At 37.6% G+C, this 15,357-nt stretch overlaps 1 protein-coding gene across 1 annotated transcript; it reads right to left on the reverse strand.

Moving 5' to 3' along the window:
- Window positions 1-6,052: 6,052 nt before the first annotated feature.
- LOC101309463 (2-aminoethanethiol dioxygenase-like) lies at window positions 6,053-13,639 on the reverse strand. Its single transcript, XM_004303141.1, has 6 exons — window positions 13,486-13,639; window positions 12,694-13,024; window positions 10,532-10,677; window positions 9,939-10,086; window positions 6,883-7,086; window positions 6,053-6,757 (listed from the first exon to the last, which is right to left on the reverse strand). Exons 2-6 carry the CDS (start codon window positions 12,794-12,796, stop codon window positions 6,639-6,641), a joined length of 720 nt encoding a protein of 239 aa, XP_004303189.1. The 5' UTR covers window positions 12,797-13,024; window positions 13,486-13,639; the 3' UTR covers window positions 6,053-6,638.
- Between the last annotated feature and the right edge of the window lie 1,718 nt (window positions 13,640-15,357).

Genomic DNA, 15,357 nt, shown 5'->3' on the forward strand with positions numbered 1-15,357 from the left:
GATAGAGAGCGGACGTCCGCACTCTGGCTTAAAGTGCGGACTTCGTCCGTTCTTTGCCGTCTCACGCCGGCGACGGCTTCTCTCCTTCCCGGACGACAACACAGGCTTCCAGGACGGTTTCTCTCCTTCCAGGATTGGCCGGCGACAAGTTTTCCGGCCGGATTGAAGCTCTGGGCGGAAAACACCATAATTGATCAAGGTTGGCCGGAAAACTTGTCGCCGGCCAGTCCTGAAATGAGAGAAGCCGTCCTGGAAGCCTGTGCTGTCGTCCGGGAAGGAGAGAAGCCGTCGCCGGCGTGAGACTGCAGAGAACCACTACCAGAAGAAAGACTTTAGCCGACGAAAATAAAAAAACCAGGCCGATGAATTTTTTTTTCGTCGGCTAATTTAAAATTTTCGTCGGCTATGGTCAACTTTAGCCGACGAAATTAATATTTCGTCGGCTGAATAATTTTTTTCGTCGGCTATAGTCTGTGAACTTTAGCCGACGAAATTTTTAAAAGTTTAGCCGACGAAATTTTCAAACTTTAGCCGACGAAAAATATAATTTCGTCGGCTAAAGTGTCTTATATTTGCAGATCTGGACAACAACTCATATGGAAAAAAAAAAAACTATACGTAGAACCTTCAAACGCAAAAAAGTCGTGAAATAAGATATGACCATAATGGTGAAATACGTCTACGGTTGAAAAATCAAGGTATTCCGGTAAAGTCTCGGTGCCGATAGTTACGGTCAATGCAATTTACTCTTATTATTCACTATGCTGCAGATTTGGCATTTGGTGTCTGATTGACTATTGTGATACCTTTCCGGAAGCGTAACGGCGCTACGAGTCAAACTCATCGCTAACCCCATGATGTATAGGCCTTTTTGGCCATCCGAGTCCATTTAGGGCTTCAAAATGCAGTTTTCTTATTTTTGATTAGAGTTGACCGTTTGGATCGAGCCCTTAACGTTGTCGAATCCAGTTGAATTTTTTACCATAGACATCTTTCGTCATAATGATCATATCTGACGGTCCAATTTTGGTTTGTGAATTTTAGTCATCGGAATCACAACGTGTCTACTATTTACCATTATTATTCCCTATGGGGGAGCCCTATCATCAGAAGGTAAATGTCTCAAAATTTTTATATGGGCAGTTGCGTCTCATCTACGTGAGAGTTTTTTGTGTGGAAGGTTTGACCAAACTACGTAATATAGAGGGAGATATGAGCGTTTTCGTGTGATAAGTGACGATGGATTATGGTTGACCGTTTCGATCGAGCCCTTAACGTTGTCGGATCCAGTTGAATTTTTTAACATAGACATCTTTCGTCATAATGATCATATCTGACGGTCGAATTTTGGTTTGTGAATTTTAGTCATCGGAATCACAACGTGTCTACTAATGTTGTATAACTTGTTTAGTAGGTTATACAACTTTGTGAACCAACTCTACATAGGAAGCAAAATTATCAAAAATCTCGTGAAATAAGATGTGTTCAGAATGGTGAAATACGGCTATGGTTCAAAAATCACGTAAATCGGGTAAAGTCTCGGTGCCGATAGTAGCGGTTAACCCTATTTACCGTTATTATTCCCTATGGGGAGCCCTATCGTCGGAAGGTAAATGTCTCAAAATTTTTATATAGGCGGTTGCGTCTCATCTATGTGAGATTTTTTTCGTGTGGAAGGTTTGACCAAACTACATTATAGGGGGAGATATGAGCGTTTTCGTGAATTTATAGACTTTAGCCGACGAGATATTAAAAAAGTCGTCGGCTAAGGTCAAAAAATTTCAAAATTTTTTGGGCGGTAAACCAAAGTTGGAGGAAAATTTTCAAAGGACTTTAGCCGACGAAAATATATGAAAAGTCGTCGGCTAAAGTCGAAAAATTTTCAAAATTTTCAACCAAATTTTTTGGCGGTCAACCAAAATTTTCAAAAGAGTTTAGCCGACGAAAATAAAGAATTTCGTCGGCTAAAGTTCTTTATATAGGCCAAGATGGATGGTAAGAAGTCTATTATCTGCCAGATTTTCTTTCTCGGCCTAGCTTCGCTGTTAAGCCACCGGAGACCGCCACAGTTGTCCCAAAAGCTTCGCCGTCGTCTCTACTTCATTGCTGGATAGGTGGTGCATCGAGTGGCACCGCCGTGAGGGATAAATCGAGCTTTAAAACTCCGCCGGTTCGGATTCGGTGTCGATCGAATTTCTCCTTCCTTAGGTCACCATTTGGTGAGTTCTATATATGGATAAGTTGAGTTTGATTAGTACTACATTCCCCTAGAATTTGGTAGCTCGATTCGGTGTGTGTGAAGAGAATCGAAGATTTGAAGTTTTTAAGGTTTAAAATTGAGGATTTTTATATTTTGAGTTGATTGACCTATTTAGGCTTAGAATTGAGCTTCGACTTCTTCTAGAAAGTTGTTCGAAATGTTGAGAGGAAGATTCTATCAAATTTTGGTCGTGATTGGAGGTGGCCGAAAGTTTCTGTAGTTTTTTTTTCAAAACCCAGCAACTTTAGTCAACGATATTTAAATACTATATTCGTCGGCTATAGTATTTTTTAATTTTTTTTATTAAGGTTTAGTCCGACGAATTATGCCATAATTCGTCGGCTATAGTTATTTTTGAATTTTTTTTATAAGGTTTAGCCGACGAAATATAGTTATTTTTTTTAAATTTTTTTATAAGGTTTAGCCGACGAAATATACTAAAGTTCGTCGGCTATAGTTATTTTTTAATTATTTATTACACACTTTAGCCGACAAATATCTTAATTGTTTCGTCGGCTAAAGTCTGGGAAAAAAACCGACGACATGTTTTTCGTCGGCTAACTGTGGGACTATAGCCGACAAAAATAAAAATTTCGTCGGCTAAAGTCATCGCCGACGACCTTTTCCCAACGAAATCTTAGCCGACGATGGCTCGTCGGGTAAGATCTTAACCGACGAATTAAGTTAACAGGCCGACGAAACTTTTTCATCGGCTAAAATGCTTGTCCTGGTAGTGAACGGACGAAGTCCGCACTTTAAGCCGGAGTGCGGACGTCCGCTCTACATCCGGCCTGTATATATATATATAGATGATGATTGAGTTACTTGAGCAGAACTAATTAATTAAATTAAAATAGATGGAGGAAATGCTTTTTTAGAGCGTGAAAACTGGGAATCAGGAAAACTTGACCCCAAATATATATGATATTCCCTCATCTTGTCTCTTTCCTCTAACGTATCCCCAGCGGCCAAGTATTTACTTTCCAAGTCATCTTAGAGAGAATTTCCACAATTGTCATTTCATGAAAAACAGACCATTTGTTTTGGGAAGACAAGAAAGAGGTATCAAGGGGTAGGGTTGGCTAAAAGACACCCAAATTTGACTTGAAATGTGTGTAATCTCTAGCTATAGCTGTTTGATCAAGACCTAGAGAGAGATCGAGATTCTTGCAAGTGAAGACAATTATTCGAAGGATTAAAGAAAGTGTTTTGATGAGGAAGAGTAAGAGATCGGGTCTCGTGACATGGGTTAACAAAATTACCAATTCTCTTGGGTCTTATGCGTCTAATTAAAACTTACTGACGTTTACTACTTAATTTGCGTTGTTTCATGCATGATAACAACAAACATGGATTATATGGAGGCTCAACAAACTTTCTTAATAACAAAATGAAAATCAAAGGCGAACTCAACTGGAACACGGTATGCCTCCTGTATCTTAAGCTCTCTTTTTCTGTTTTTGCATGCCTATCATGTATGTGTGTCTTAACTTGTATGGCTTTGTAAAACGGCGGAAATTGTTTTCCAGGTAAGGCTAAATATCACCTAGTATGATTTCATCAACGAGCCATCTAAAACCCGATTCAGTGGGACAATAAGTATTGAACATGGTGAAGTGAAGGAAGTCCGATTTTTTATATCGGATGAAACCAGTGCAAAAAAAGATATTTGCAGCATCAGATTTACAGAATGTGGCAATATTGAAATTGTGTTCGCTACTTACTGTGAAACCATAAAACATTGATTTTGTGCTACGATCATTTTAAAGATCTTCTAGATAACTGGTTGTTGTTTTTTGTTTTTTTTCCTGAAGCCTTGATTAATGAAACAGTCGAATACAAAAAGGGACATAAAGTCTAAACCCCTGATTACAAAGATCTGAAAGGCTGAAATGATATTAGAATCTCTACAAACATGTACTCAACTAGTCACCAACTAGCAAAGAGTGTGCTTATGGCTACTCTATTTGCTTTGATGTCACAGTGACACACCGAAAAGATAACTCGACTAATACGAAGTATAATCACCAAAAGTACTGCTTTCCCACTATGTTGTCTTCGGAGGATAAATCCTACAACACTCAGCTTCACCTTGCCACTAGGTGCAACGACCATTGACGAAGCAATGACTGGTTCATATATAAAAGAAAAGGAAAAGATGGAACAAGAAAAAGAAAAGATGGACCAAGAAAGCCTGTATATAGTGATTATCTACTAAGGGTGTCCTTATTTATTCTTACAGTATGGATTTCTACTTTATACTTACTTTTCATTCAAATTTTCACATCTAGTCCTTAAGGGCTAACGTGTAGATTATCTCTGCAAATTTTCAACCCATTTGATAATCGTTAAGCACTCAAAACTGCGTTTTTCTGTTATAAACATGAACGGTTCAAGTTCGACAGAATTCAATTCGTCCATTGATTTAATCGAGTTTGAGTGCCTTAATGATAACCAAATTGGCTGAAAATTTACAGAGATGATTTACACGTTAGTACCTAAAGACTAGACGGTGGAGATGTGAAAATTCGAACGAAAAGTTGGTCTAAAGTGGAAATTAGCATAAGAATAAATAAGAACATCCTTAGCCAAGAAAGCTTGTATATATATATATACACACACATGACCCTTCCAATTAGGGATTCCTTTTTTTTGTTCATTTCTATATACTGCAGGATTTACCACCAGACTCAGAATATACATAGGATTTACCGAAAGATTGCATATACATGTGTTTTAAGAGCGTACCTAATTAACTAAACAATAGCAAAATGAAGAATCTAACATAGGTATACGTATATCATATATTTTGATATATTAGGGTTTCTATAAGATCAATCTACCTGTGTACGTAGTAGCCTAGCTCAGATTCACATAATCACATGTGCTTGTTTTGCGGAGGCGTTTAAGCAGCTGTAGGCCTGTAGCTGAATATATGAGCTTTCTTTGTTTGCATGCTTCTGTGTCATTTGCCTAGTTTTTTTTTCGTTTTTTTTTATGGAGAAGAAGAAAAGCAGGAAAACTACAACAAGAAGCCCCTAACTACTTCTCTTCCCAGCTGATGCAGTGGAACGCTGGGGACACAAAGAGAGGAAGGCAAGAGAACCAAACTTGAGGTTGGATACAATTATGATCTAAACCAGCCAATTTGTCTGCCACAAAGTTTTCTTCGCGATGAATATATATGTCGAAAGATCACAGTTTGACATTGAGAAGCTAATTAAGTTGCGGATATATCTTGAATTAAGGACTGAATACGCCAAGAAACCTGTGCTTTGTCACCTTTGTGGTTGAGGCAGTCAATAAGAACCTGTGCCATTTGCCAGTTACGTAGGATTAGTAGTGGGTAAGTTGGCAGGCAGCAAGAAAATCCAAACACTCCGACCATTGTGCATGTTACTTGTTTATTTATTTTGAATTCCAATAATCGGATTTCAAAATCCCTGAAAGTAATTTGTTAATACTTCTATTTTCGTATAGAAAGGCTTGCCTGAAATGTGGCTATGAAGCTGGCTGGTACATTTGGTGTGGTTGGTGCGCCCTCTCCCGTGCAATTTGAGCGACTGAAATTGGTGGTTGTTTGCCGGGGGAGCTGCCAATTCTTTTTTCGGAAATGGCTAGGGTTTCGATACTGTCTAGACTAGTATGTGGACCGGTGGATGTTCTTACTGTCTAGATTGAAAATGTGTCATGAATCTTTTTTCGGAAATGGCTAGGGTTTCTATACTGTCTAGACTAGTACGTGGACCGGTGGATGTTCTTACTGTCTTGATTAAAATGTGTCCTGAATTTGCAAGCTCATCAAAAATGGCAGGGTTCTTTCTTTAAGACGTAACTGCGAAATATTATCAAAGAAAAAGAACAAATAATTAAGTTCTTGCAAAATTGTATTCAAAACGATCAAAATAGTGAATATTCGAGAAAGTATCACCATTGTCTTCAGAAGTTCAAAGGACATCTTCATTGGAGCTTTTTCTAACCCACTCTGCCAGAAACCTAGACCAAGGAACTAAATCTTCCTAATCAACTTGGTGGAACGGGAAAGCAAATACAACCAACGACCATGCCTAGAAGGCGTACGGTAACATGACTAACATCTTTATTGACAAAAATTAGACAATCCCAACAAAATATGTAAAATTGTCCAGGAGTCTTTTCCCTAATCTTTCAGTGACTACTTCACTAGTCTCAATGTGAGGTCAGTGAATCAGGCAACAAACGGTATAATATTATGTACAAGCCGAATGCCCAAATTACATAGCCAAAAATTAATTATTGCCATGGCTTCAACAACTCATTTGCCACACTTTCCCCTCAATGTTTCCTATCGTGAGAAGCAAATTTAACTAAAATCCTATAAACAACAAAATGGGGCTTCTCAAGTTCGAATAACAGGACCCTTGTACAGCCCTCTCCGAATCACAAAGTTGTCGGGAGGTTGAAACTCTTCTAACCAAGTCACCTGAGGTGCAGTGACTCCATCATACTCGAGATCATCTGCATTCCAAACAAAGCCAAAGAACACAACACAGTTAAGGAAATCCTACCAGTTAAATGTCCATAGCACAGAGAACAATGGAATTTCCAGAACTGAAACAATAAAGATAGATAAACTTCATTACCAGGCAGATCTTTTCTCGAGGACTTCCGGAAATAAGTGCAGTGTCGACCATCTTCCGAAGAATAAGGTGGAGCTAAGATGTCAAATATGGCACAGGGAGTTATCGCTGTGAAACTATGGATATTGCCACCACTTGTGGGATAAAGAACTGTTGCTGGGCAAGGAGCTGTCATCTCAACATCTCTGACCAGCTTCGCAGGTCTTGCTGCAAAAATAAAAAAGTATAGATGTCGTTAAAAGGAGGGGCATGGGATGGGACATTGGGGAAGCAAACAACCAGCAAGCCAATGCTTGCTTATTTAATCATCAAACAAGTATATCTTAGTCTGAATTTTTTTTTTTTTTCTTCCCAGACAAAATTTTGTTTAGATAACAAGAAAACTACATAATCATTGGAAGACAACAAGGTGAACACAAAAACAAATACGGTTGATAAGCTCTAACAATCTTATAAAGCCTCAAGGGGTTAGTATGATAGGTCAAGCCCATGGTTTTCAAATGTGGTCTGGGGTTCAGATCCACTAAATATTGTAGGGTTCAGCGGGATGCCTCAATCTCGAGCTGCGAGTCCACAAGTAAGCAGGTTTGGGGGCTTTTCTGGGTACCAAAGAAATTATCGAAAATGTGCAAAAGTTCTATTTGCCAGCCATTCTGAGTCTCTTCCTTCAAAACCACCCATCAGAGCCATCGTTAACCATTGGTAATTCTGACAGGATGCAAAACAACACAATTTTATCCAACAAAAATAAAACAACCTCTTCTTGAAAGCTGTCAGATACTATACAACTACTATCCAACCAAAGTACCTAGAGTCACCAAAACAGTGTCACCAGAAACACAATTTCCCATTACTTTTCCCTCCCTTCAAACCCCAACAACTTGTGGCTTTTTGAAAATAAAGCAAAACAAGAGGCTGGATCTTCTAGCAGATGTTAGCTTATGTGAGCAACATCAACAATAAAATTCATGCAAATGGGCAAAGAAGAACGTGACCAACATTTTCCAACTCTCTTATATACATATAAAACAACATTGGAAAAAGAGAAAAGTTGCTGTCTCTTAACATGACATAAATGTTAGCAGACCCTGATACATATTAATCAAGTTACCGCTATTACCCTGGTTGGTACTTGACTTTCCAATCATTAGGATGGTATTAGGAAAGAGATGGATCATCTATCACAGCATTGGCAGGGAGTTTGCAATGAAGACTACCATATTGCATTTGGGGCACCATCAAAATGATATGCGGAAAAAAAAAAAAAAAAAAAAAGGAATGAGATCATTCAAACACCTCTTAGCGCGTCTCTTACATGCTACGGTCAAACCATAGTCATTCATGCAAGTCCTTGGTACGTGCACATCTCATCCCCCAGATAAATATCTATCAGCATGCGAAGCAAAAACCTCTTATATCTCACCCATCCTCCGACACAACAAATACATAAACAAGAAAAATTTATTTCCCATAAATTACAATATTATCAAAAACATTACTAAGAGTACATTTAAAATATTCTCCTTTAGGCTTAAAATCTTTGGATCAGTTATCTGAATATTAGAATCTAAAATTGCAGATCACAACATCAAGGATATCCAGGGATCAATATTAAAATCTGGTAAGTGGTGAACTAAGACCAACTCAATTATCCCCCAACATCTTTAAGTCATGATATCTCTCTAAAATATAAGCAAAAAAAGAGTTTTGCAGCTTCAACCTGACCACTAATGCCTTCAAAATTAACGAGATAAAACATCACGCTCACAACTCACTAAAGAAAATCAAGAAGATTACTTCCCTTTGAAAAGATAATCAGTACACTATATAACAAATAAAAGGCACACTTTTATATAGGATTATAGGTTGTAGACCTTCCTGATTATTAGCCCACAGTCAGCTCTATGAAAACCAGCTCAATCAATTCAGTAAAATTTTTAGCCAACAGCTCTGCTGACGTTAACGTCACTCTGTGTTAAGCTGGACAGGACGATCTGCAGGAGTCATGCCAAATCCCCAAAGTTATACCATATAGCCATATAACTAGAAACCATATATCCCAAGAAGCCAAGACCCCAAAGTTTTACCAAATATATCCTCCTAACCCCCAAAGAAATAAGGGCAGTATGATACAACCAGAAACCATGTTAACTGATGCAAGCGCGGTTACCTTGTAAACAGCATACCAGCATTCAACCAATCTAGGATATCAAATTGTTGATGGCTTCCAACAAATGGTACCAACCATATAAAGGCATAAACCCCCAGAAGAAAAACATGGACGTCGAATATTTTCTGACCCGACTTGATGAAAATAATGACATGTCTCGAGTAAGATGCAAACAGTATTCCTAAGTGATAATACAACCATCCACATATGCCTCAACTAGATTACCACCCAGCAAAGAGGGAACGTGTCACTCCTCGATTTGAAAGACGATGCATTTCTGTCCTTTTTTACTGCCAAACGCCTAAGAAGGATATATCATATAAGAACATCCAAAAAAAGAAAACTCATAGCCTTTTGGTTCAAACTTCATTTGCCAACACTTTAAGTAGTGTGGTGGAATTTAAATGAATAATGAACCATTAAGTATGCACGTCTTTTTCGTAAAAAGAAAAGGAGCCCCACTTCGTGTATAGCAAGATCTGAAACAAAGAAAACTCCTGACTTCTAGCAATGAAAGCTGATGTCTTTCTAATTAGTCGTTAAAATGGCATACTTTTCTCTTTGTTTTGTATCCATGATAAAGTCATGGTAAAACTTCAACACATTCATCTACATTCAGATGTGAAAATATTAATATCAACACACGAACATAAACAAGCCAAAAGAATTTCAGAATGAGAAACTATAAATATATAATAAGCTAAAAGACAGATGGCTTGGGAATTGGGGAAACACATCAGGCAATTTCCTAACATAAAAAACAAAAACCCTTTAGCATAGAAATGTGTACATTTACACATTAACTTATGCTCAACTTTGTAAGGCATGCAGGAAAGACCAACTTACTAAATCTAATAAAGTAAATGAGAGATACTGTGAAAGAACGTACCTTCTGTTGGATCGGCAGGCTCAGGTACATCAAGCCAGTCATATGAATTAACAAGCAAAGTACCATATATAAGTTTGCTCAACACAGTCATTCCTGGATGATTATGAAGGGGTATGATAGAGGAAGGTGGCATGCAAAAGATTCCCATCTACAAGAAATAATAACTCATAAAAACATGTAAAGAAGTTCAAAGATTTTAAACTTTTACTTTCACTCACAAGCTTCAATTTACAACTTTGAGTGAACTTCGACTTTGCAGGACTTATGTATGGGAAGATTAAGTCATAAAAAACAGAATACGCTTTATTTGTAGGAGATTGAGGAAAAAATGGATTCAAATTCATTCTAAACATTACATTTCTAATCATTTTTAAGAATTAAATCCAAACATGTTAAGTTATTAGAGTTAATGTAATACTACTATTAAAGTATGCAAATTTTTCCCCATGAACACATGAAAACAACCTTTTCATGCTTTTTTTACTTATATATTCATAAAACTGTCAAACACCGTAACTGTAATTAACTAAAATCCATAGATTTGAACCCAAAAGGATTTTTAATCAACAAGTGACTTGGATCGCTGTACTCACTGAGAAGCTATCGCACTCATGTAAATGCAAGTATTTGATTGGTGGCAGTGACTGATGATCCACATTACGCTCAAGCATAGCACCTGGCCAGTTGCGTACCAATTGTGCCTCTTGTTCTAAACCTACATCTGCAGGCTTGATTTTCTCTGAAAATGTAATTAACGAACATCAGAGAGTGCACAACAAAAACACATGTCATGAGATTACACAAGGACTTAACTTGCAAACAAAAGCAAACAAAATTAAAGGAAGGTATAAGTTCTAGAAGGGTAGAACTAAGGGCAATGAACATTTCTGTACAAAATGTAATTTTAAACAGAATACGTAAAGGTAATTCCAGAGTAAATGCAAGTACGCAGGGACTACAAATTGAGTCAGGCAGCATGAAGCCTGGCTCCACAAGACATAAACATGTGATTATTATGAACATGCATAAGTCAATTTGACAAAGTGTCAGGGGCGTGATATACAAGTAATGCATGAGTAATGGTAAAACTAGATGCCAGATACATACACAATGCTGGCCATGCTTGTAAAGATGCTTGAGACAAGCTTAATGAATCTCCTGAATAAGCTTTGGTACCTAAGTGTCTGATATTAATATTAATTTACTCTAAGGGAATGAGAAGTGGCCCACAAACAAAGCATGATAGCCCTGTAAGAAGCTTGGGACAAGCTTGAAGATAAAGCTTATGAATACGTTTTGTACCTGCTTGTCTAAATACAAATATATACATACTAAGGAAATGAAAACTCTCCCATTCCAGGTCAGTTTATAGTTTACTGTTACCAAGGGAATCAAAAATAATGGAGTTCCATTTAGGCACGATGTAAAACGGTTTTGATGCCATGTACTATACCATGAAAAAAGAAAACTATAAAATATACAGATATGGCCATTCTAGTGGTCATAATGGTTTAGCTGATTCCAGACAGTTAACAAACACCATCATGCGAATGTCTGAATTTGAATTTTTCGTACCTTCTCATTCTAATTCCTTCCAAATCCGATTCAGTTATATGCTCATTCAAATTCCAGGTACATACTATAAAAATATATGTACTTGTGTTGTCTTCTAAACATTCACCCGTACAAGGGAATGAAAAAGATGATTGTCATCAGAATGGAAAGAAAAATATGGACAAAGTCTTGTTCTGGTCATTAACATCGGCACCAAAGAAGTCAGCAGAAGTAAGATCAGTTCAGTGAGATTATTATTACAGACTTCCAAAACTTGTTCTTTCACTAATTTATGTAAACAGCAAGAGCTTGATTGTCTAACAGAAGAAACGGTTTTTTAATCCAGCTAAAACTAATGATTAGATAAATAGGCAGGCTAGTCTTAAGATAAAAGACGAATTCGGGGAAAGATTCACAATGATCTCACAGAAGTACAGGAATTGGAATGCAATAAAACTTAGTGCTACTCTAGCAATAGTGCCTTGTCTTAGCTAAATGATTACGGCTTCAAGCTAGTAGTGGCAAAAGACATATACATAAAAATACATATGCAGGAAATCTGAGAAAGTCTTTTGGTGGTAACAATTTTAGATACCAAGGAGGTCAACAGTAGCTTGAGGAGACAAAAATTAGTCTTATTTTGTTTGGCAAGTAACGGTTAAATAATAAGATTCTTAATTATTTGGCAGCAGAAAGGATCTCTGAAAACCAGATCAAACAAATGAATTTTTATTTTTCCAGTCGATGAAGGTCCCAGTTTAACCCAGATGTCATAAGAGAAAGATTCTAATATGTGTGAACGTTTCTCTGATGGTTTTCTAAGGCCACACAAAATCAACGTTTATTAATTTTCTAGATGTTCAGAAAGTATTGAGCTCTTTGAAAGTGCATTGTTAATTACAGTTCTCGGTATATAAGATAGCGTCTGCATGAGAGCAAACTATATGGGTTTATGACTTAGTGGGCAGCAGTTGAACTCAGCATGAGTAGGCAATAGTCTTTCCATCATTGTCATGGAAAAACCAGTACATTTCATTCTTTAAACTGATACAATTCACTTAAAAACACAATTTACTCTCTAATGTTCCAACTAGCAATGTAAAATAATTGTCAAACTAGAAAATTGAGCAACAGAAATTAAACACATCTGAATCATGCTCAGTATAACAGATCAGGAGATAAAAGGAGCATTAGTTCGTACCTAGTTTAACGCGAACTTTTTCGAGAGCTTCTTCCGAAAGAGGTCCAGTCGGTGAAAGATTTGATTTGCACATATTATAGAGTCTCTGAATATAGTATGGCATGATGCAAAGACGGTACCAACTTCACTGAATGGACTAGAGCCCTAAAGTCAGTAAGCTGATAACGTCTTCGCCACAACAAAAATAAATTACAATGCCAATCCAAGCGGGGCAATCCTTATTGCCTTCTATTCAGCATGTCAAACCTCTTTCTTTGCAAAGCAGAGGAACAAGAATGAAGCTGCATGGCACTTATTTACTCCTTTTTCTGCTTATAATCTCTACAAGCACCTTCTCATAGCAAATATGAAGGTGCTGTCAGTATAAAATATAAATTTCGAGTCAAATTAATGGAATAACGCGATACGTAAAACATTGTTCAATGAAACCATGGTCAAAACACATTTCAGAGTATGCATGAGAAAGAATCGATCAAAAATCGACATATATAACATTCCCCCTATGTGACCAATCGGAGTAAGTTGCTTTCAGCTAAACACTTCTTGATCATTCTATATAATCAATTCTAATCAACACAACAGAATGAGGTAAAAGCATAATATATCCAAAACTTCACACATCCGATAAAAAACGAGAACAAAACCATTTAAGGCTTGGAGTAAAACATATAATATGCATATTAACAGAAGATGTAACGGAAATTGAAATAAACGAAACGCAATCGATCAGAGAAGGAAAAGGCATAAATGAGATCCAGTAAGAAAGGGAGAGAGGGATTGGAGGGAGAGTACCTTGGGCTGAGAGGGAGGGAGGTCTTTGATCGGACCTGGGAGAGGTAGGCGATGGGAAGTGAGAGATCGGTACCGAATATGAAGAGGGGACAAGCCGAAGGAAGATCTTCACCTACGTCATTACCTTTTACTGCCCTTTTTTTTTTGGGTTGTTCAGCAGCCAACACTTAGCCTCCGTATTCTTCATATTCACCAAAACACCCCTCGTTTGTTTTGTTTTTTTTTTTTCATTTTCTTATGCTATGGTACAGTGTATCGCATTCGGATTTTTAGCAAAAATGGATGCAAGTCGTAACATTTTGCGAGTGTAGGGTTGAAGGAGCCTGGACTTAAACACTACACTAATACATTGATTAAGCAAATTTTGTCTGGCAAATTTGTTATCTTAGATTCACCTTAGTGTTAATTTATTACCCTATCTTATATTTCTGTTAATTTGCTATCTTAACTTTATAAAATTAACCAATCAGGGCCCTTTCAATGAGGGATCCCTATTTTTGTTCATTTTTAGGGATAGGTCCACACCATTAGATCTGTTTTTTAATGAGCTTGAATGGTTGAGATTAAAACAAAAAACTTAACACTTGTGTCAAACCTACACCGTTCAAGATTATTAAAAATAAACCCTTCATTTGGATGACTTAATGATCACCAAATTTTCTGAAAATTTGCAGAAATGATCTACTCATATAGCCCAACGAACTGAATGGTGGAGATTTGATCTGAATGGTGGAGATTTGATTTTGTGATCGAAAAGTTAGACAAATGATCTATCCCTAAAAATGAACAAAAAAGAGGATCCCTCATTGGAAGGGCCCTGATTAACCAATTTGTTACCCTATGTTTTTATTTTAGCCATTTTGCTACCTTTATGTCAAATTTATAACTCTAGACTTTCAAATTTATAACTCTAACCATTTTGCTACCCTTATGTCAAATTTATACTCTAGTCCTCTAGTGGATGCAAACCCCAACCCTTTATGGGCAATCAATCTTCACTCACAAGAGGCGGCGGGCTTCTCGATCTACCGATTTAGTAGTGAAGGAATCTCTTTGACGAAGACTTTAGGAGGTGATGCCTTCTCCAGCTTCAACGACGTGACTCCGATCCAATTCTTTCCAAGGCCGATCAGGCATCTGAGACTATTGATGGTGCTCTGTCTAGGAGTAGACGAGTAACCTCTAGTGATGTAAAAGATCAGAAGTTGAATTGGGCGGTGACTGGGCTTGCGTTGGTGAATTGCGGATCTGACTGGTTGAGACTCATGACAACAGAAGTGGATGTTTCTGGTTTCGTAGATGCATCGCGACAGAAGGTGAGTTTTGTGGGTTACAAGACTGCAAATTGGCTGTCGGAGAAGGTAGGGGATCGCTAAGCTGATCTGCGGTCGGAGATCCAAATGCAATTTACTAGGGTTTGGGTCTGGACTCGGGTTCGAATATGGACGAATTGCAGTTGAAGGAAATCTGACCTAGATTTCTGAACCCTGATTCAAATCAAGCAAGCAACAATGCAACATGTTAGGGTATGGGAATGGACTCGGGGTTCTTGTGCCTAGGTATAGCGTCAAGCCCACAAAAAAGTCAGTTTTGGAATTGGGTTGTTGGGCCTGATTTTCAACTTGACTGTGGCTTAAGTCGCAGTATTGATAGCTTGGCAGACTGTGCAAGCTAGCTGCAGCTAGATGGATTCATGAAGCTTGGAGTATCGCAATTGAGCGCCTTGGCTCTGGTTTTTATGTTTCTTTGGTATCTTGTTTTGTATCTAGTTTAATCGTCTGCTAAGTTCACTTGAATAAGTGAGTTAATTGTCTAACGTAATGGTGTTTTGCTGTCATTCTAGCCTAAGTTTATCAATGAAATATTTACCTT

Source organism: Fragaria vesca, linkage group LG6, assembly GCF_000184155.1.
Source record: "Fragaria vesca subsp. vesca linkage group LG6, FraVesHawaii_1.0, whole genome shotgun sequence".
Classification (NCBI taxonomy): domain Eukaryota; kingdom Viridiplantae; phylum Streptophyta; class Magnoliopsida; order Rosales; family Rosaceae; genus Fragaria; species Fragaria vesca.

Bases quoted from the DNA above. Each gene is read 5' to 3' on its own strand.
- LOC101309463 (XM_004303141.1), bottom strand. From the start codon at position 12,796: ATGCCATACTATATTCAGAGACTCTATAATATGTGCAAATCAAATCTT. The intron at 10,678-12,693 runs GTACGAACTAAT...TTACATTTTCAG, and splicing joins AAAAGTTCGCGTTAAACTAG to AGAAAATCAAGCCTGCAGAT. The intron at 7,087-9,938 runs GTACGTTCTTTC...TTATTTTTGCAG, and splicing joins GCCTGCCGATCCAACAGAAG to CAAGACCTGCGAAGCTGGTC.